Raw genomic sequence first — 22,067 nt, 5'->3', positions numbered from 1 at the left:
ATTTATTGAAAATGGGCTCTAGATATGGGTTTTATGGTTGAGCTAAAATCAGTTAAGCTTATTACAAGCTTTGGGGGCCTTATACTGATCTAAATCCTAGTGCTGGTCCGACCCATAATTAGGTCGTGACAATAAAAAATTATTTAATATTAAAATTATTATTTTTAATATTCTATTTTTAAAATAAGAGAAAAATCATATCTTAGTCTTATAGGCAAAAAATTAGGCTTATTTGGCCTTATTTAGAAAGTTTTATTTTTATTTGGTCCAAAACTTAATTTTGACCTTCAATTAAAAGTATAAAAATTTATTGAGTCCAAAACTTATTATTATTATTATTATTATTATTATTATTATTATAGCTTAAAAATCCTAAAAAAATCTCAACTTAAAAAATTTTACTTTATAAAATTTTAGGGTTATGTTGATAAGGTATAATCAACAGATAATGCAACTTAAAATTACAGTGTTAATTTAATTACTGTGTTTAGTTAACAAAAAATTTCGTCCAAATGTAATAAGGATTATCTATGCATTTCTTATTACTTTAAATACCATAATTTACATAGTAAAACCAATGTAAATTTATTACTCTCATTACTACCTTTACAGAGCTTAAACTCTTCCAAGCGTAGATTGATGGTACAAATTTATGAATAAAAAAAAAATAATTATCAAGATTTCATTATAGCATAGGAGGATTTAAAAGGCATAGTTTAGTAATAAATCAACTAGGAAAATCACACATTTTTACAGTACTTTTATAATAGAAAACTTATAATTAATTCTTAAATTTTATCTTATATTACATTTTATTGTCTAAATTTTTGAAAATTAATTATTTAATTCTTGAATTTTGTATTATATTATGTTTTAATCTTTAAATTTTTAGAAATTAATTATTTATTCTCTTGAATTTTACACTATATCATACTATAATTCCAATCATTTTAATATATAAAACAGTTGAGTACTTCTATCAATAGATAAAATTGTTATAAATATTAAAATTATAAGTATTAAATTGTTATATATGTTAAAAATTTAAGATTATAAGATTAAATATTTAATTTCTAAAAACTCAAGAATTAAGTGTAATATAGGATAAAATCTAAGAAATGAATAATTAATTTCTCTAAATTTACATTATAAAATGTAATATAGAAAAACTCAAAAATTAAACTGTAAATTCACCTTTTATAATTAAGATTTACATAGGTTAAAGATAAGGGTGAGCAGATTTTAGTATAAATTAAAAAATCGAATCGAATTGAGTCAATTTGATTTAATCAGTTTAGTTTTAAAATTCAATCAGTTCGGTTCGGTTTGGTTTATAATTTTTAATAGTTTTGATTAATCGATTTAGTTAGGTTATTTTTATAAAAAAATAAAAAAAAATCGAATCGAACCGAACTGAAATTATATATATATCAAAGAAATCTCAAGATTTTTGAGTTTTTATAATTAAGTTTTTTTTATATATTTTTATCATTGAAATTTAATGTAAAAAATATGAAATTTACAAAATTCAATTTGATCGATTTAAAATCAAACAAAATCGATATTTATTTATTTAATTCGATTCAATTCTCTCTTAATCATCAATTTAATTTAACTTTTAAAATTTTTAACTTTTAATTTTATCATTTCAATTTGATTTAGAACAAAGGACCGTTTGCACACACCTAATTAAACCCCTAATTAAAGACGCCTGCTTAAATTAGAACTCAACATCCAAACATTATAAATAACATTTAATTTTTATAAATAGTATAAGTGGTTCATAAGTTTGTTCCCTCTTTTTTCCGCTGCTTTAAACTCTTTACCCTCGCCTCTCGATTTCTTTCTCCTCCCAATCAAAACCGATTACTCTTGCATTCTCTTCTGTACTAGCAGTGCGGTTGTTATCCCTGTGAAGAACTGCCGTTGCCCGAATCGAGGTATTTTTTTTTCCTTCGTCGATTTTCCTTTACTTTCTCTGCATTTTGGGTTTTGCTATTGGTTTATTTTGCTAACTATGAGTATTCCATGGTTTGAACTTTGAGTATTCCACGTCTTGATCTCTGAGAATTTTGGGATTTAAGCGAATCAATTGCTTCTGTTCTTAATATCAGTGATGAAGGAAATATGGCTCGGGTCTCAACTCGGATCCATATATTTGTGTGATGTAAAATATACAAACGATAATAATAATAACAAGAACCAAAACCCAATAGCATATAACTGCATGATGCAGTTACATGTCATGCAAATTGCAAAATCATACAAAGTTGGATGACTTTAGCCAAGGGCTACGAAAAGTTATTGTCTTGTTTCAATAACATATATATGCAGTAACATAAAAAAAACTTGTTTTTCCTTTCGTGAAGAAAACATTAGCCAATATGAAAAGTTTTGCTTGGTTTATCATCTTTGGAAATTCTCTCAAATTCACTGATATTGTGGAGCATTTGATTTTCTGCAATTAGGGTACACTTAGACTGCGAACAATAAATTTTATTCATGTTAAATGCATGTGATTATCTCTAGTCGAACAAATATGGTGGAGATCTTAGGGCAAATGCATGTTCATATGTTTGAATCCATGTGTTATGTTTCTTATTTATTCTTCAAGTGATTTGGGAAGGCTTTTGATTTTGGGTGATTTCTTAAGGAGGCTATATTTTTTCATTTGTCATTTATATCATGTGTACCCATTTTTAAGTAACAGAAATCTAAATATGATTTTATATCATTTTTCATGAATGAGCAACAGCAGCTAAGTTAGATGAATTTGTGAAATTGAGCTCAGGGAGAATACCAGTGTAGACTGAGAAGATTTTGTTTTAGAACATTCTTTGTGGGTACTATTGGGTTTATGAACTTGGATGGAGTTGTTGATTATATAATTAAGTTGGAGGAAATCAAATTTCTAGTTTTATCAATTAATTGAAACATTTAACTAATGAACCAAACCAACTGATGCTCACCCCTAAATCGATCATTGTATTTTTAAACACACATTATTTAATCCTTAAAATTTTAATTGTCAACTAAGACGTCCTTTTTTTGACAAAAAAAAAAGAAGTCCTTTTGATCATAATCTATGCCATTTGTTTTAGTAAAACCAAAAAGTTAAAAAAATAAAATGTAATATAAAAATCCAAAATTGTCCTTAAATAATAATAAACTTTTTTAAAGCATCTATTCCCCTTTCCTTCTCTATTTTCTGTCATCTACTTTCCCTTGAATCTCTAAATCATTATTTGCAATTTTTTGGATTTTTTTCAGTTTCAGAAGAATAGAAAATTTTCTTTAGAATCCATAAATAAATTCCATAAACTCTTGTTCAAAATTTTCTCAACCATAGTATAATACTTTTACTTGAAATGAATCTAAGTGAAGCCCAAAACTTTTCTAGAATCATAGATCAAAACAAAATTTTGCCAAGGTAACTAAAGAATTTGAAGATAAAATACAACTGTGGTGGAAGTGCACCCACAGATCACTTGCTCATCTTCTTTATCTATCCTCCATGGCCATGCCCATGGTCAAAAAAATTTTTCATCGAATATAGCCCAAGTTTCTTTTTATCAATTTCATCACAAAATCTCGCCTACAATCATCAATGTCAAATTTGAAATTTCACCCATAACTTTGATCTAACACTTTTTTTTTTTTTTTATATAAAAAAAGCTGGCTAAAGCAAGTAAAGAAGAGAGAAGAAGTTGAGATGTTGGATATAAGCTTGGGTGAAAAAAAAAAAGCTTGGGTGGAAATGTAAAAGAAGATGACAGCAAGAGAGGGAGGGTTGAAGGGTCTTCTAAGTGTTTGTGGGTGGGGAGGCTGGAGTGTTATATATTTTGTTTACAAATGAAGGGAATTATGGCAATTGCTTTATTTGAACAGTAAATTGACCTACATCTAATTAACATAATCGAAATATAAAGACTATGTAATGTGATTTTAAAAATACAAAGACCAATTAGTGTATTACGTTAAACATTAGGGACCAAATGGTAATTCTCCCTTATTTAGTTAGTGCTGGGTTGCTTGTCAAAAAAGTAATTTCTTTTTTGTAAAGCAAAAATAGAATAGCAACATTTGTTTTTTTTGTTTGTTTGTTTATACATTAAAAAATTGATTTTTTTTCTTAGAAAAGCCAAAAAAAAAGTTGTTTTTTTGTTAGAAGCAACAAATTTAAAGGGCTTCACCACCATTACTCTACCTCTACTGTGAAAAAACCAAAGGACTAATGTCATAAAAACATGTTGTTGCTTTTGCTTTATAGCAAAATTCAACAACTTATAAACAATCAATTTTTGTAAGGCAAGAAGTTGAACCAAAAGCTACCTTAAATTGCGTATTCAAACCAACAAGGATTTTAAGTGAGAGTGCCTCGTAAACACGTTAGTACAAATATGCTTATTAATGCGTAAGTGGTGTAAACTGTTTATTTGTTTGTCATGTAGTTAGTTGCAAGATGAGGAAGAAGGTTGATGCTCGCATAAGGACTTTGATTGAAAATGGAGTAAAGGCTAGGCATCGATCAATGTTTGTTATTATTGGCGATAAGTCACGTGATCAGGTTTGGTTTGATACTTTTTTTTTTTTTTTGGGTCAGACATTCTATGCATTTAATGTTAATTGTTTTTCTTCTCTTTAATTTTTTTTTTATATGTTGTCAGATTGTAAATCTCAACTATATGTTGAACAAGGCTACGATCAGATCTAGGTCCAGTGTTTTGTGGTGCTATAAAGAAAAATTAGAACTGAGCAGGTAATCCTTCTTTTTTTTTTGTTTGCTTTAATTTATTATACATGATTTTAATTAGAAGAATATCTGATGTAATTCTTAATGGTTCAAACAGAAGAATAAAGGAAAAAAGATTACATATATTTCTGAAATTGTGTGAAATCCATTCTATAATAAGAAACCAGGAAAATATTGGTAATGAGATGCGGCTTAAAAAGAAAGAAAGTATTTGAGGAAATATTGTTAAGTAGTTTGGGGTCTAGTAGAATGGTAGGATGCTCATTTCACTAGGGAGAACCCACAATTTTGCTGTGAATTCAGTGTCCTATTATTTCATTTATTATCTTAAGTTCTCTCTCTCTCTCTCTCTCTCTCTCTCTCTCTCTCTCTCTCTCTCTCTCTCTTAGTTCTCCCCTCTAATTAATCACCTTGGTATGCTGCAAAATTTTTCATTTTTGTTAAGAAGAAATTGTGCAACTAAAGAACAGTTTAGTATTGGTAGTATGAGTTTTGGAGCAAGCATGAATCATTCTTTAGATTTTGGGGGGAAATAAGAAGACGTGAGAATGCTAATATGGATTATTGGAAATAGAAAGAAGAAAAAATAACATTGAATTTATGGCTGAAACTTGGGGATGGCATTACCAAAGGGCATACAATCAATAGCCTTTGTGTTTGTTTGCACTAAACAATTAATTACTGCATGATAGATAGAGTTGGAAGTTGAGGTCACTTGGTAAGTTAATTTAAACCTCTCATAGGATTTTGGAGAAATCTTTTACAGTTTGGACATTTTAGTTAAATATTATGAGGTGGATCATTTGATCCAAGGAGTTTGCTTTTGCAAGAAATAATAAGTTTGTGTTCCTCATTTGCCTTCCAAGATTTACGATATTGAAAATTATGAGTTAGGAGATAATGACAATATAATGTTGAAAAGGTAGACATAATTATTTCATTGTTTTGTCTTGCCAATTTTCACTTCAACACATGATGAAGACTTTATGTATTTTGCATTGATGGTGATGGTCATAAAATGGATTGTGTGCTAAAAGATTATATGCTCTAGTTTACGCACAAGCCTAAGTGATATATTGTGCCTAGAAGGCTTGCTAGATGTTGATTTGATCATGGAAGTGTGAAATTTGTGATAAACATTTATGGTATAACTATGGAAGGAAATGGGGAAAGGAATACGGGGTTATTATGTAAAAAATGACTAGTATGTTTCTCTATGTCTATTTCTGATGTTCAATTAACACAAATTACTGCTATTAATTTTGCCATTCTATACAAATCTGACATTATTCTGGAAAGTTATGGGTGACTTTAAAATATAAGTCATCACTTACTTTCATGGAGGAGGCCAACAGGTGTCAACTCTAAACATAAACAAGAATGATTTTCTGCACAAAATCTTGTTTGCATGCAAAACTGTGAAGCATCAGATTACAATCTAATAGTTTGCATGCTCATGACCATAAGCATGTGTGCTTTCAATCCGTTCCTGAATTTTATTCTTACCAAGCAAAAATTTGGATTTCAAGTTGATGAAATTTGAACCATCCTTGAGTTTTGATTATGCTTAACTTGGCCCTTTCAATTGGAATTTTTGCTCTTATTCAAGTTTTGAAAGTATCTGTATGGTTATGAAGTAGTTGCTAGGTTTTCTTATGTATGTTCTGATGCATAATGTAATTCAGCCACAAGAAAAAACGTGCAAAGCAGATTAAGAAGCTAATGCAAAGGGGACTCCTTGATCCTGAAAAGGTTGACCCTTTCTCTTTGTTCATTGAAAGTGGAGTGGTTTCTTATTGCTTATATAGGGATTTGGAGAGAATACTGGGTAATACATATGGCATGTGTATTTTACAGGTCAGTGTCATTCCCCTTATTGTAATTAATTTTTTTTAACTGCTATTTCTTTGTTAAGCCTTTGGTGCTATTTTATTTGCTTGCCATTTTCTAGGATTTTGAAGCATTGACACCAAATATTCTTGCAAGGACTATTGAAACTGTGGAAGGTGGTGGTTTGGTGGTTTTGCTTCTTCGTACACTCTCTTCACTTGCTAGTCTATGCACAATGGTCATGGTTCGTTGATTGTTTCTCATATCTGTATGCTAATATCAAATAATATTATAACATTTTGAGGATCTTTTCCATTTGAATGGAACAAAGCCATTGGTTGCCACTTGCCACTTTCATATCACTGAAATCGAGTTACTCACTGACTTGGCATTGTATGGCTATGTGACTTAATTGTCTTTGATGCCTTTTTAACAGTGTACTTGTGGTGCTTCTAGGACATTTTGACAAAATAATTTTGGCACTATGAGAATTGAAAACCTAAATTAGGGTTGTAAATGAATTAAAATAATACCTATTAGGGCTACTGCATAATTAAAGAATTAAGAGTTTTCTTACTTGAGCTTTGAAAAGCTTAGGCTTGGCTTGTTAAATTTCTATTGAGTTCAAGCTCGAGCTCGGATTTAAAGTTGTAGTTCAACTCATTCAAATTTCATTAGGCTTGAGTTAGCGAAACTATTAAACGAACCCACTGACGAGCTTACTAACGGGTTGACTCACAAGCCTATAATCAAGTTGAGTATTAGTGAGTTCGAGTTCAGCTTATTAAGAAAATGAGCCTAGTTGAGTCTTGAGTAGCTCGCAAGCTACTTGGCTTATTAACACCCTTAGTTTTCTTTGAAGATAAGGAGCTGATTGTAACTCCAAGGATAAGTACTCAGTGATTGATCTTAGAAGTCATAAGAAAGCATGGTCTAAATTAAATCTTTAAAGAGTTTTGGGATAAAGATGTTATAGATATGACTGTAAGTTTCTAATTTCATAAGGTCAGAATGGAATCACGGCCATGGGGCAAAGTATTTTTTTTTTATACCTTCCTCCTTTTTTATAAAAGTAATGGATAAGTTTTGTTGTTTTGGTTGTTGTTGTGCTTTCTTCCTGTTTTCTGTTGCTTCCGTGTACCTATTCCTTTTTGTTTTCTTGTTTGTTTTTTAAGTCAATGTCTTTTTCTCTTTTAGTTTTTGGCATGGCAAACTTACATTTGTTAATGGTTGCCTCTGTTCATTTATTTATGTGCAGGATGAGTGGGACTAGTTGCAACATAAAATACTAGGATTAGCATCAAAAGTTTGGATTCATTAATGCATGTTTTGGGGTTAAATCTTTTTGCTGCTTTGTTTACTAGAGGAATGATGAAAAATATTATCATTTGGTGATTAGGGTAGTCACTAGTCAGCAAGGGGAATTGACATATTCAGTTTTAGTATCTCGCAGGTAGCATTGGGTTCAGTCAGAGAAGAAAATACAGGCTTAGAAGGATACATATGCATCAAAAGAAAAAAGGGTCATATTTTTGTTTTTGTGGGGGAGGAGGAGGAGGGGGGGGGGGGGGGGGGGGGGGGGGGGGGGGTGGGGGGTGTGGTTTGGGGGGTGGTGGTGGGGGTGGGGGTGGGGGAGGAGTGTATGTCTGTTGTTGTATTGGGAAATATTTTGTAGTGATGCTTTATTGTAAATGAGCTTTATTTTGTATGTATTGGGCAACTATGGTTCTATTCTTTTATTCATGACTTAATAACATAGAATGCAATTTGTTTGATGTTCTGCTTAGGATGTTCATGAAAGGTTTAGAACGGAATCGCATCCTGAAGTAGTTTCTCGGTTCAATGAACGGTTTCTGTTGTCTCTTGCATCATGTAAGGCATGCTTGGTCATCGATGACGAGCTTAACGTTTTGCCAATCTCATCACACATAAAGTCTGTCATTAGGCCATCTATCTCTGAGGTAATCCTTCTCTTCATTTTTCATGGCTCTCCGAAAACAAAGGGGATCTTGTATGTGCTTGTTAGAGCTCAATAACAGTGGGAATTTCTCCTAGTTTCCTCTATTGATAATTTTGAGTGCTTGGAATGAAAGGGGTTTTTCACATATGAATTCAAGTAGGCCAATTGAACCCAAAAATCCAAACTTTTTTGTTCTCATTTATGATTTTATCCAAAGGTTCCAATTTTGGACTAATTAACCTAAACTTTGAAATTCAAAGAAATCAATTTGGGGGTTATCGACTTATATTGTTAACTCATAACACTTGCCACATAATAAAAAGACCCGACTGTGGTAAAATACATTTGTTTAGAGACCTACAGAATTATTTTCACTAGACTACAGGCTGTTGCTGCTGATTAAGCTGCATCTGCTCAAGCCAAGCTTCTAAAACAGAATCAATTTGAGAATTAGGATTCAGTCCCTCAATAGATGAGGCTTCACCAGAAACAGGTACACCATACTTAGGCATCTTAGGAGTTGGTTCCTTACCCAGAGAATGGACCCATGCGAGATCAGGCTTCTCACCATTGTTTCCAAGCTCAAATGATGATGATCTTTGCAGACGACCTAGTTCATCTCCTCCATTAGCAGACCAATCTAATTTCCCATCTGGGGAAATCCACTTAGTCCAAAAATTCACTGGAGATCCAACAACAGAGGCTGCAGGATTGTTTGATCCAAGATCACTTGAGCTAAAACTCTGTAGTTGTTGGTGCTGCTTCTGCTGCTGGGCAAAAGCAGAGAGACAAGAGCCCATTGGAGAGATAGGCTCTACACTTCTTGTTGACATCCTTCCAGGAGATCCAGCACCAGATGAAACCTGCAGTAGAGGGTGCTCAACATTTTTTGAAGAGAAAACAGTTGTATTGATGGGTGATAACATGCTCTGCTGCTGCTGGAATTGAAGCTGATTTGTGTGTTGGGGGGTGGGGGGGAACTGCAGCAGCTTGATGAGAATATTTGGGAGATGAGATTTCAGCAGAAAAAGGCTCTTCAAGGTTTGATGGAGTTAGTGCTTTAGACCAACCAGAGCGATTCAAAGATGCAGAATTATTACGTGACTGAAAAACATGTTATCATTTAAAATCTGTTGCTGGGCATTGGGGATTATTAACCCATGTATTTTACCATGGTCTCCTCTTTTTATTATTTGGCAATGGCAAGTGTTATAAATTTATAATGTAAGTGAAATTCCACCGTCCATGTGAAGTGGACAAAAGTCAACAATCCCCAAATTGATTTTCAAGTTGGATAAATTTTCTTTGAATTGCAAAGTTTGGGTTAATTGGTTCAAAATTGAAACTTTTTGGATAAAATCATAAATAAGCGCAAAGGTTTGATTTTTTTTGTCCAATTGGCCATTCAAGTATGATACTCACCTCCTTTAATACACTTAAGTTTATTTTACACTCTCTCAATTCCATTGAAAGGGTTATGATTCTACGGGAACACAAGAAGAACTAATGAATTTGAAGGAACAACTTCATGATGTTTTACCCATCGGGCCTTTACTTGGAATATGTACAACACTGGATCAGGTTATATATCCTTATCCTCAAAATATGAAGTCATGCTGGTCATATTCCTGTAAGTTTGAAGTACTAATATACCCTTTTTTCGTTTAGGCAAAATCTGTTTCCACCCTCCTTGATGCCACTTTGGATAAAACATTTCGGAGCACTATTGCACTGATTGCTTCTCGTGGACGAGGCAAATCTGCAGCTTTGGGTTTGGGAATTGCAGGAGCTATAGCTGCAGGGTGGGCTATTGTACACTTCAGATTTTTATTAATTTTATAATTTATGTTACTATTTTTTCTGAAAAAGAATAATGCTTTGCAGGTATTCACATATTTTTGTTACTGCTCCTTCCCCAGAAAACTTGAAATCACTATTTGGCTTCATTTGTAGGGGACTTCATGCGTTGAATTATGAGGTATGCACCTCTGACTGTTAAATGCCATTAGCATGTAGTGCTTGGCCATGAAAATTGGTTCCTTTTTTTGCCATATAGACATGTGTGCACACGCAAAACACACGCATGGAGTTTTTATCCTTCCACCTCACGCGAAGGTTTTCAGAAAAAAAGATATACTTTGTATTTCCAAATAAAATTTATTACAATCCTTATGAAATTTCTCCCAAATATACCATCAATTTTCAATAAAAATCACAAGTTCTAATTGTACATGAAAGAAAAGGAATATGAATTACCCATACGCATTGATATTTACTATATGTATAATATATTGCTTTTTGTCAATCCAAATTATCTAAGGCTGAAATAAATTTGTTGAATTCCAAAAATTGGTGTTCTATTTTTACGGAGTCTAACACATGTATTTGCAAAACGTGATAAGAAGATTTATCTATTGATTTTGTTATATGCAATTACCAATCAATTATTTAGAAATAAAAATAAATTTTATTGTTATTTCAAGAAGTTTATGTAGGCATATAACACAAGCAATAGGGGTCACAAGGACAACATATGGGATTTTGGATATTTTCAATGACTAGTGTGTCAGTTTCTCCTAGAATTTTGACTTGAAATGATTTCTTTCGTTCAGGTAATGAACTGACTTTGTGCCTCAACATCTGAGGTCTAATACTATTGAGTATTATAGACCTGTAATATCAACGATATAGTTTAAGGCAATGGTTCCAAATCTTTGTGCTATAAATTGGGGGAGCAAGTGTAAATAGACATTTTTTTGGCTGCATCATAATCGTGTGCTAATATAACTGTTAATGACTTTCATGTTTTGCTTTATGCTCCCCTCTTTTTTCATTATATAATCTTTTCTTTGTAATCTCACTCAGTAATTTCTGTTGTGTCTTTCCATCTCTCTCTCCCTTTTAACAATGGAGGGCTAATAATTTCTTTTCCTTTTCCAGGAGCATTTGCACTATGATTTGGTGAGAAGTACAAATCCTGAGCTCGGGAAGGCAATTATACAAGTACATGTTTACAAGGAACATAAGCAAATAGTTCAGGTATGCCAAATTTTGTCTTAGAAGCATGTTAAATAGCCCGTTATTATGAAGTGTTGTTTTGCTTCCTAATAACCTTTTTAATAGTACATTGAGCCCCATGATCGTGTAAAGCTCTCCCAAGTGGAACTTCTAGTTATTGATGAAGCAGCAGCTATTCCATTGCCTATTATCAAGTCATTGCTGGGGCAATATCTGGTCTTTATATCATCTACGGTGAATGGGTATGATGTTCTTTAGTCACTCTTTTCTCATAGCACATATAGCTGCATCAATTTTCAAGCATGAATCTTCTTGATCTTTCTCTTGGAAAATATATTTACATCTGTAACTATTTTTCAGTTTTGATAAAAGAAAACAATTGTTTTGTTCAGATATGAAGGCACAGGTCGCTCTTTGTCATTGAAGCTTTTTAGTCATTTAGAAAAGCAAAGTCAGAATCTTGCTTGTGGTGCCAATTCCAGTTACTCTGGTAAAATTGACATTATGTTCATGTTGATTTTTTGGTCTGTCATATTGTACTTGCAAGGTTTATTTGGTGGAAGATACTGATGTTCGCTTTATACTATAGTTGATATAATTTATTTTCTTATATGGTTGAATGGGAGTCTTTAAACAATTCCAATTGTAGGGAAGAATGGGGTGAATAGTTAATGTAGAAAAAACTTCATACATGTAGGGGTTGCTGAGACTAACTGATGAATGCAAAGCATACACTTGCTATGAGGGGGCATTGGGTGACCTTGGTGTGCCTTTGTCTTTTGTTAGTTATGTGATGCTTTTTTTAACCTGCTATTTGTAGAAGAACTAATGCATTTGAGATTAAGGTTTAATTGTCGTTGTTGCATTGATTCTTGAGCCCCAGGCTTTTTTAAGTCCCTTACAGCTCCCATTAGGCAATTCTCAAGTCTTCCGTTCCCATCTTTACTGCCATAACCTCATTATCCGCTCAAACCGTTGACTTAGCCCCACATAGCTGGGTTGTCTCTTGAATCTGCACTTATGCAGTTGCTTTTGCATTATTTAGTCACTATGCCTTGCAATTGTCACATGGCTTTAACTAGATGCCAGCTCATGAAGGGCCCTTTATGGCGTCGGTAGGACAGCTGCATTTGATAGTTGTAACATGTGACAGGCCTCCTCTAGCTAGTCAGGCTCACATCAAGAATTGGATACTTGTTGAATCATTATTGCTAAAAAAAATGCTATGAGGAGTTTCTCCACCATTCTTGTTTTCTAACCATTACATGTTTCATCTGTTTATCAAACAGTATATTACATGACTATTGTAAACTATTCCTTCCATTTAATACATCTTAACTTACCGATTAGGAATAGCTTGGGCTCTTTTCCTCTTTACAAAGGAGCTTACATGTACAAATAATGATGCTGAATTCCGCTTTTTTCTCCTTCTTGTTTCTGGATTTCTCCTCTTGCTTATCAATGTGGAATTTTATTGATTCATGGAGAAGTGAGAAGTTGCTTATTTGTTAATTGCAGGAAACCTATTCCAGAAAATAGAATTAAAGGAGCCCATCAGATATGCATCTGGGGATCCTATTGAGTCTTGGCTTAACAGCTTACTGTGCTTGGATGCTATGCATTTTGTACCTCCTATCAGCAGGTTTGCTTATTTTGTTGGGAAGCTTAAAGCGTTGAATTTTATTTTCCTGTTTTTCCTTCTATTTTTATGTGTTTTCTTTCTATTGAATTGCTAGCTTCCCTCATCCTACTGAATGCAATTTGTATTATGTAAATCGAGATACTTTGTTCTCCTTCCACAAAGATAGTGAAATATTTCTACAGGTTCTAGAAAATCGACATGGCTTTGTTTTGAGGTTTTTTGAGTTAGGCTTTTTAATTTTTGTTGATGTCTGCTTTATGCATTTTTTTCCAATATTTTTCTGACAGCGAATGGTGGCTCTTTATGTTTCCTCTCACTACAAAAACTCTCCTAATGATCTACAATTAATGGCTGATGCTCCGGCACACCATCTATTTGTATTGCTTGGTATGTTCTCAAGCCCAAACTATTGAGTGGTGCGTTACACCTTTGTGGATGTTCATTGAAGCTGCTCTTTGCAGGACCTGTTGACGAGGCATTAAATATTCTTCCAGACATTTTGTGTGTTATCCAAGTCAGTATCTGCTACAATATTTATTTTCCGGTTGGCTTTGTCATTACTACACATGCATTTTTCTTTTCCATTTTTCTGGCTTATATTATTCCTGAGACAAAAATTTTACCGTACAGCCATACGACCGGCTATGCTATATGGTAGTGAGTGTTGGGCACTGAAAGAGTCGTATGCATCTAAGATAAGAGTTGCAGAGATGAGAATGTTAAGGTGGATGAGTGGCCATACTAGACTAGATAAAGTCCGTAATGAAAGTATTAGAGAAAAGGTAGGAGTGGTGCCAATTGAAGATAAGTTGAGAGAAGGGAGATTGAGGTGGTTTGGTCATGTGAAGCGTAGACATACGGAGGCTCCAGTTAGACAAGTAGAGCACATTAGGCTAGAGGATAGAAAGAAAAAAAGGGGTAGACCTAAATTGACTTGGAGGAGAGTAGTACAGCATGACTTAGAAGCATTACACATTTCTGAGGATTTAACCCAAAATCGTTAAGAGTGGAAAAAGCGAATCCATATAGCCGACCCCAAATTTTTGGGATAAAGGCTTAGTTGAGTTGAGTTGAGTTGAGTTATTCCTGAGACACTTATGTTCTGCAAGTTGATGAATTTAATTCCTTTTTTATGAGCATTGGTACAAATTCCATGGTTGGATAGTGAGCATTTCATATCTTATTGAGTGAACGTTTTGTACCTGCAATTTGCTGAGATTAATACTAATATCAGTAGCAGATAAGACATGAACAATATTTAAGATAACAAATGATTTACCTTTCTGGAGAAAGCATAAAACAAAATTATCCATGTGACTGATGCACACTTAAAAGGAAGTAAAGAGGGATGCTTGTTTACTGCTCAAGAGGATTAAAGCAAGGGACCATTGGCTATTAATAGATGCCAAAAGGACGTAATTGCTGGTGGCGATAGATGTGATAATGGTTGTGATTAGAGGTGTGTGGTTTCAGTTCAGTTCCAGTTCGGGGTTTGCCTAGGAACGGAAACTGAACTGAAATTTTGGTATAGTTTTGATTTGGTTCATTGTTATTTCGGTTTCATTTTAGTTTTAGTTTTTGAAACAATTTTATGCAATTGTTTCCATAAAAAGTCATACTTTAGCAATTAAACTTTGAAGTAGGTTACTAATACACAATATATCATATAATATATCTTTTAACTATTTCTAAATTATATTATCTTTAACTATAAGGTACATATATAATTTAGGATTACATAATATAGTAATATAAATATATCATATAATATATCTTTTAGCTATTTATTAATTATGTAATCTTTAACTATAAGATGCAAATATAGTTATGAATTAAGCATATATATAGTATAATAGTACACTTATAATTAAGAATTAAAACGTGAATTAATGTATTTATAGCTAAAATTATTAAAAAAAATGTAGAGAAATGAAAGATAATATTAGGTTGTGTGTGTGTGTGTGTGTGTATTGAATACAATCTTAATTGCATGTAAGTATATAGTACATTTAAAAACTCATAAAAAAATATATGTATAAAATTGGTTATTAGTTTGGTACGGTTCTGGTTTGGTGCAGTACAGTTTCGATTAAGTTCTTAGTGAAGAATTAGAATCGAACTAATCATTAAAATAACTTTGGTACGGTTCTTCGGTTCGGTACAGGAACCTCAAGAACCGTGCACTGCCCTAGTTGTGATTTTGATTATGAGGTGCAATAGCAGAAGGATGAGGATTTGAGACGTAGTTGTGATAGTGAGGAGCAGAATGTGCCTTATTGGTAATTTTTATAAATTTTGATTTCCTATGTGCATATATGAATTTCATTTATATTAGAAAAGTGAAAGGTGACAACAAGGAATTGATTTTGTTTATTTTATCAAATCAAACATTGGTATTTTCCTTTTGCTTTCAACCAAAATAAGGGCAAAAGGAGAAAAAAAAGTAAGCTAATTAAACAAAATCTAAATTGTTATGTGCTGGCAATATGTGTAGGTTATTATGACACCTGTAAAGATACTCGTTAGGTATTTTAAGAGGATAATCTGGGGTCTTGAGGTCATTTTGGGACCAGGTGGTACAATATTATCCCTGACCATTCATGTTTAAAACCTACCTCAAGCCTTGCCTGGTACTGGTCAAGCATGCTTCAACTCAGTGTGATTGATAAAGATTGATCTGCAGGCTTTTCTGAATTTACCATCTGTATTGTGCGATTGAATAAACCAGAATGAGAACTGCTTTATAGTGAAAATGGAATTTTTAAAATTCCATTGAACTTTTATCATCTTTATCTGTTATCTGGACTGTTTTGTCCTCCACCCAAGAAAGGAAAAGATAGCGTTGTTTTGGAAACACACCAAAGAAGTTGGGAAAATAAAACCCTTAATTTGCCAGCAACTCTTTTATGGATGGTACAGTGACAAGTTAGTGATCTAGTTATTTGGCTGACTTCCACATTATTTTCAGTCTTTTCATCTTGCTACTTTTGTTTGTTTCTTTTTAAATGATGTTCATGCAGTATTATTTTAAGCTTTACATGCTTGATTTCCTTCTAAATATTTTTAATTATTTTCCTGCTAGCATGTGAAACTGTGTGTACTCTCTTTTTTTTTTTTTTTCCTCCTCACAGGTGTGCCTTGAAGGAAAGATTTCATGTAAATCTGCACAGCAAAGCTTGCAAATGGGGCGCCTGCCCTCTGGTGATCAAATTCCATGGAAGTTTTGTGAAGAGTTTGAGAATACAGATTTTCCAAACCTCTCGGGTGTTCGAATTGTCAGAATAGCAGTTCACCCCAGTGCTCTAGGGGTATTCCTCATTCCTCCCATCTTTATAACTTGCCATTAGCAATCCTTCTAATACTTTTGTCTGTCTGGTTGGTTTACAGCATGGATACGGTTCGGCTACCCTGAATCTTCTAACAAGGTATGCTTGTATTTTTGCTACGCTTTACTTGGAAATGGGAATCAGACAATCTTATTGTTTAATGACTTGAGCTTTTACAGAGGGCAATCTTATCTCCTCATGTCCTTCCTTTTCTGCTCTGCATCTGTACTTTCTCTTTCATTTTTGTTTACAACTCCTTTGCCAGTGAAGGGGGATAATTGTTCAGTTCCAAATATTTTTTTACTTTTGGAAGTGAAGTACATAATAAGATAAAAGAATTTTTTTTTTAAACAAATGGTAGTGTTATAAACTGTTTTAGTTATCTTTCCAGCTCATGGTTCTAAACTATTTTATTAGTACTTTTAAGTGGCTTACTTTTCTTTAAAGTAAAAAAATTTACTGTAAATAAATGCTCTAATGGTTGGATTTAGTTGTTATTGATAGCATAAATGCTAATGTTCCAAATTAATTTTTTTGAATGCATCAATGTTCCGAGGATAAAGCCTCATTAATGTTTTGAATGTATAGTGATGATCTGTATAAATATTAGTAAATTGAAAAAAAAAAAAAAAACACCAAGAGTCCCTCAAGAATTAGAATGTGAGATATGTACATGGTGCTCTAATAGGAGAAAGTATGCTTCTGAACCAATCTTATCTAATTGAAAGCTCTCTCTGGTTCATGTGGGTGCATACTGAATTAAATGAGATGCAAACTTTTCAATAGTCGCTGACGATATGATATTCCTTAGTACTGCTAGCTGTCTGTGATGGCAACACAGTTTCTCAGGAATTTGCTGAGGAAGAGTGAGGCGCATGAGTCTCCATGAAAGATTTGTTTAATGATAAAGTTGTCTAGCTAACCTATTTTTCTATACTCTTTTCTATACCTTCTTTCAGGTGGATGAATGGGTACCCCCCACTTGTATTTATTGTATTTTTAGCATGACTGTCTTGTATTTATTGTATTTTTAGCATGACTGTCTTGCTTGGCTAAGATCTTGGAATCCTTTCTTCTTAGCCTTGCCTTGGCATAGTAATGGTTAAACCCAAAAAGTATTAGAGAATGAAAATAGTATTAATCTTCTTAAACTGTTCGCTTAAGTTTAATTCAATCTTGCATGTAACAAAAAATTAATGATCTCGATCAACTTTAGATACTACGAGGGAAGGTTGACTGCTATTGATGAGACAAATGTTGAAAAGAATGTAATGAGGCCTCATGACAACTTCATTCAAGCAGCAAAAAAGGTTTGGTTTTGTTTTAACATCCCAAAAGGCTGTAACTGCATAGTCAATCAAGAATTTCTATTCCCCTGTCATACTTAAAGTTATATAATTTCCTTTTGATGGCCACAAAGCATCTATATATACCCTCATCATTGGCTGGTCTAGTTGATGATGCTTAGTTTCTTTTTCTCCCATTTTATCCCTTTTATTTACTTATTGTATTGGGTGGGTGGTTTTTTTTTTTTTTTTTTTTTGGTGGGGTTGTGGGTGGGGGGCGCGGCGGGTGTACTTTCTTCTGCTTCTTTTACCTAGTCTGGGTCTGTTTGATGAGGCATAGTTGGACACAATGCTAATGATTATACTTGCAGGTCTCATTGCTAGAAGAAACTATTTCTCCTAGAGAAAACCTTCCACCATTGCTGATACATCCTTGTGAAAGATTACCTGAGAGAGTCCATTACATTGGTGCTTCTTTTGGGCTAAACAGGGACCTTTTTTGTTTCTGGAAGAAACACAAATTTACCCCTTTTTACATATGTGATAATCCAGTTAAGATGTTTATTCAATTTTCAATATTTACCCAGTTTTATTTAATTTATCAAATCTACAAGTGTAATTCAATTGAGAAACTTCTTTGGGTGCATCAGAATAACACAACTGGTGAGCATAGTTGCATGGTGCTGAAGGCATTGGAGACTGGTGATGTTGAACATGGTGGTTTGGGTTCCCTTGACTTTCTTACTCCATTCTATCAGTGTGAGCTTCTTTGACACAAATGAGTTGGCTGAAAATTTGATTCTCCAACTTGGCGGTATTCAATAAATCATTGCTTTCTACAGGTTTCAAGAGAAAGTTTGTGAAACGCCTTCCTTTATGCTTTCAAGAGTTGGATTTTAAGCTTTCTATCAGGTAAAGTTATTCATGATAAATTCTGTTTAGAATGAAGTTGTTTGCCAATAGGACTAACTTTCCTAATTTCTTTGTAGCATCTTGGATCCAAAGATCAACTTCTCTGAAATTGAGACGTCATTATGTTCAGAAAAAGAAGCTTCTACTTTGGTGAAATTGATTTGCTCTCCTAATGAATTGAAATTACTGGAGTCTTACGCTAACAACCGTAAAGATTATGGGAAGGTGAGATGATTGAATGGCTGCTATCAGATATTATGTGCATCAATAGTTTAAGCCATCCACTTTTTGTTGCATTTTTTGCACTGTTTCATTAATGATCTAGCTGAGCATCAGTTTCACTGGGTTGTGATTTTTAATAGATGAACTGGGATTAAGAGTATATGGTGGCACTTCTAAAGTTCTTTGCCTATTCAAGTCTCCTCTACTGTAGAACATCTGAAAAATCAACATTGTAGTCAAGGATCAAACTTCAAAGTATAGGATTCCAGAATAACTATTAGTTGATTATATAAATGTAGAATTTCTTGTATTCATTGAGAACCTCAAATTGTTTTTTTACTATATTGGCAAATTTTGTATTGCTATAATATTATCTTTTGGTCCTGTAGTTGGACCATAGTGGAGGGGAGGGCACCCTCCTCCAAGCCATAGTTAAGCATGCACTCTCCATGGCAGCAGTCTGAAACTTGAGACCTTCAAGATGGAATCCCAAGTTTTTAACTTATAGGCTGCCCTTAGTGACTGCCATAACATTATCATTATAAGGGAACACTTCTTGTCGGACCTTTCCAGTTGCAATAGAACTTGTTTTTCCTTCTTGTTTATTAAGTAATTTATATATGTCAAACAATCTTCTTTATTTTGATGAATAGCGGGTCTCAATAAATTAGGTGTGTCTGCATTTTTACAGATTTATGAGATTTAAGTGGCCAAACCCTTAATTAAGTCCATTATGCTTAGGGCATGTATCAATTGAGTGAACCTTCACTTCCATTAGGTGTTCATCAACTGGCATGAGTTCTTTAATGTCTTGGATTATATTTCCAAACTCTACATGCCTGACCCTCAGCAGCGCCAAAAAAAAAAAAAAAGAAGGAAGAAGAAGGAGACAGAGAGAGGATACCTTTTTTTATGTAGTGCATGTGAGATTTATTTTCTTCATTTGGTATTACTTTGTTGCCCTTACTTTGTTGCGACATACACGTCTATTTTACTTTTCATTGAGCTTTTTTTAGTGGATATGTCTGGGGACTAAAACATTGATTGAGTTGAATTAATATTTTTTATTATTATTACTTTTTAAATGTGATTCAGGTCAAGCATCTTGTGCCACTCTTTGCCTATTACTACTTTGAAGAGAAGCTTCCAATTACACTGTCCCATCTCGAAGCGTCTCTTTTGTTGTGCATGGGCTTGCAGCTTCACAGTATAACTTACATCGAGGTTTGGATGTGGAATTCTGAGCATTTTTATTTCAAACAGCTTATATGATGATATATAATTCTGTTGGTTGTATGAAAGTTATTATTGCTTATGCCTACATTTTTCAAATTGGCTGATCTTTTACTTTACTCATGCTGTGTACATGTGTTTATTGGAAATCAGGAAAAAATGAAGATAGAAAGGCAACAAGTCCTGCATTTGTTTCGTAGGGTTATGGTGAAATTTTACAAGTATTTTTATGATGTTCTAACCAAAGAGTTGGATATACCTCAAGAAACAATGGTAAGCTGGAAGCATCTTACTACCTTTTTTCCAAAAGAGCAGAGTTTAAGAAAAGCAATATTTTCAATTTACTTCTCTACTAATATCTTCTTTTTTTCTTTCTTTTTTTTTTCCTCTTAGTTTTTGATATTTGGCTAAAAGATAGGGATTCACCTGTGAGTCATGGTTATTTTGGGAAACTCAATGAATTTAATTAGTATTTAAAAATGTAATTTCAAGGCATTTTAATTTGTTGTCCATTAAATTGTTTTATACCCGATTTAATTAAACCTTAATCTCAAACTTGTTACCTCCAAAAAACCTTTTATGAATACACTTTCTTGTGAAGAAAAATTATTATGTTTACTGAAAATTATTTCTTATTATTATATGTGCTTCATAAAATATCTTATTTATTAAAAATTACTTTTCTAAAAGCTAAAGGTAAAAAGTTGAAACAAATGGTACCAAATTAGAATTAACTTGAAATTTCTTCAAATTTTTCTTCTTTCATGAAAAATACTATTCGGATTAAGTGTGTGTCAGCCTCAGAGATAGGAATAGCTCTATTTCTAAAAAGTGAGCTCTTTGCAAAGCTTCAGCTATTAACTTTAAGAAGCTACTTGGTCCATAATTTTGCCACGCTGCCTAGTTTTGTAGTCTGCTTTCTCTGAAAAGTTTTACACCCAAAAGAATTTCACTTTCAAGACTGCACAACTATCCAGCACACTTCCGGAAGAATGCACACTGTTTGGGTTGTTTATTATTATTATTATTATTATTATTATTATTATTATTATTATTATTATTTCCTTTGTCCTCTTCTTTATGTTTCCCTTCCATTTCCAACAGCCAGTGATGTTAATTTGTTGTGGAATTAGGTTGCATTGGAGCCGCATGGTGTGTCACTTGATGAGGATTTAAATGATGGTGCACAGCAAGTGATGGTAAATGTTCAATGTTCTCAAAAGTGAACTTGCCACCATGTTAATCGGACTGAGATTTTTATGATGGATGCAGGAGAAGATGAGAACGGAAAATGTGGATCTGCTGAAACCAGAGTCGCTGCAGCAATACTCTGTTGAGGATAGAGAAGGTGAACTTGAGCAAGCTCTTAAAAAATGTAATAAGATATCTCCTAGTGGCCTTTTTAGTGTGAAGTCCAATAGAAAATTATCTGCAAAAAGCAAAAGGCCTGAAAATATTCTTAAAAGTCGAAAGAGGAAAAAGTACAAGGACTTTGCTCCTCTTATCCAGCAGTCGAACTAGATTGTGGAAGACCATTTCATCTGCATCTCTCATGGTTTTTGGGTTTTGGGAGTTAGTATTAGTACAAGAGGAGGGTTTTAACTTAAAAATTTTGTTTATGGATGATCTAATTTATTTTATTCTTTTGGTACTAGTTCATGGTGTAATATATTAGCTTTATAGCTTACTGTTATTTTCCTACAATTTTCTTTGCATGAGTATCACTATTAACTGATGAAAATCACCAGAGACTGCCAGTTCATATGAAAAGATCAATTGTCCAAGTTTGAAAATTACAACGAACGGAAAAAAAGAAAAAAAATGTAACATCAAAAACCAAAGCGGCCAGATTTATGCGAATCATACGCAGTAATAATAATAATAA

General features: G+C 33.2%; 1 protein-coding gene across 1 annotated transcript; it reads left to right on the top strand.

Moving 5' to 3' along the window:
- Positions 1-1,773: 1,773 nt before the first annotated feature.
- On the top strand, positions 1,774-21,886 carry LOC110669239 (RNA cytidine acetyltransferase 1). Its single transcript, XM_021830786.2, has 27 exons — positions 1,774-1,940; positions 4,452-4,567; positions 4,668-4,759; positions 6,439-6,610; positions 6,705-6,827; positions 8,371-8,544; positions 10,017-10,124; positions 10,212-10,345; positions 10,428-10,521; positions 11,484-11,582; positions 11,667-11,803; positions 11,954-12,051; positions 13,080-13,203; positions 13,298-13,385; positions 13,491-13,590; positions 13,665-13,717; positions 16,335-16,511; positions 16,591-16,628; positions 17,746-17,839; positions 18,187-18,366; positions 18,466-18,574; positions 18,658-18,727; positions 18,805-18,952; positions 20,045-20,173; positions 20,336-20,455; positions 21,316-21,381; positions 21,455-21,886. Exons 2-27 carry the CDS (start codon positions 4,463-4,465, stop codon positions 21,701-21,703), a joined length of 3,081 nt encoding a protein of 1,026 aa, XP_021686478.2. The 5' UTR covers positions 1,774-1,940; positions 4,452-4,462; the 3' UTR covers positions 21,704-21,886.
- Positions 21,887-22,067: the final 181 nt, after the last annotated feature.

Source organism: Hevea brasiliensis, chromosome 2 (genome assembly GCF_030052815.1).
Source record: "Hevea brasiliensis isolate MT/VB/25A 57/8 chromosome 2, ASM3005281v1, whole genome shotgun sequence".
Lineage (NCBI taxonomy): Eukaryota > Viridiplantae > Streptophyta > Magnoliopsida > Malpighiales > Euphorbiaceae > Hevea > Hevea brasiliensis.
The sequence above is the reverse complement of the archived record's forward strand: the minus strand, read 5'-3'. Positions and strand labels throughout refer to the sequence as shown.

Bases quoted from the DNA above. Each gene is read 5' to 3' on its own strand.
- LOC110669239 (XM_021830786.2), top strand. From the start codon at position 4,463: ATGAGGAAGAAGGTTGATGCTCGCATAAGGACTTTGATTGAAAATGGA. The intron at 10,522-11,483 runs GTATGCACCTCT...TTCCTTTTCCAG, and splicing joins TTCATGCGTTGAATTATGAG to GAGCATTTGCACTATGATTT. The intron at 11,804-11,953 runs GTATGATGTTCT...TGTTTTGTTCAG, and splicing joins ATATCATCTACGGTGAATGG to ATATGAAGGCACAGGTCGCT.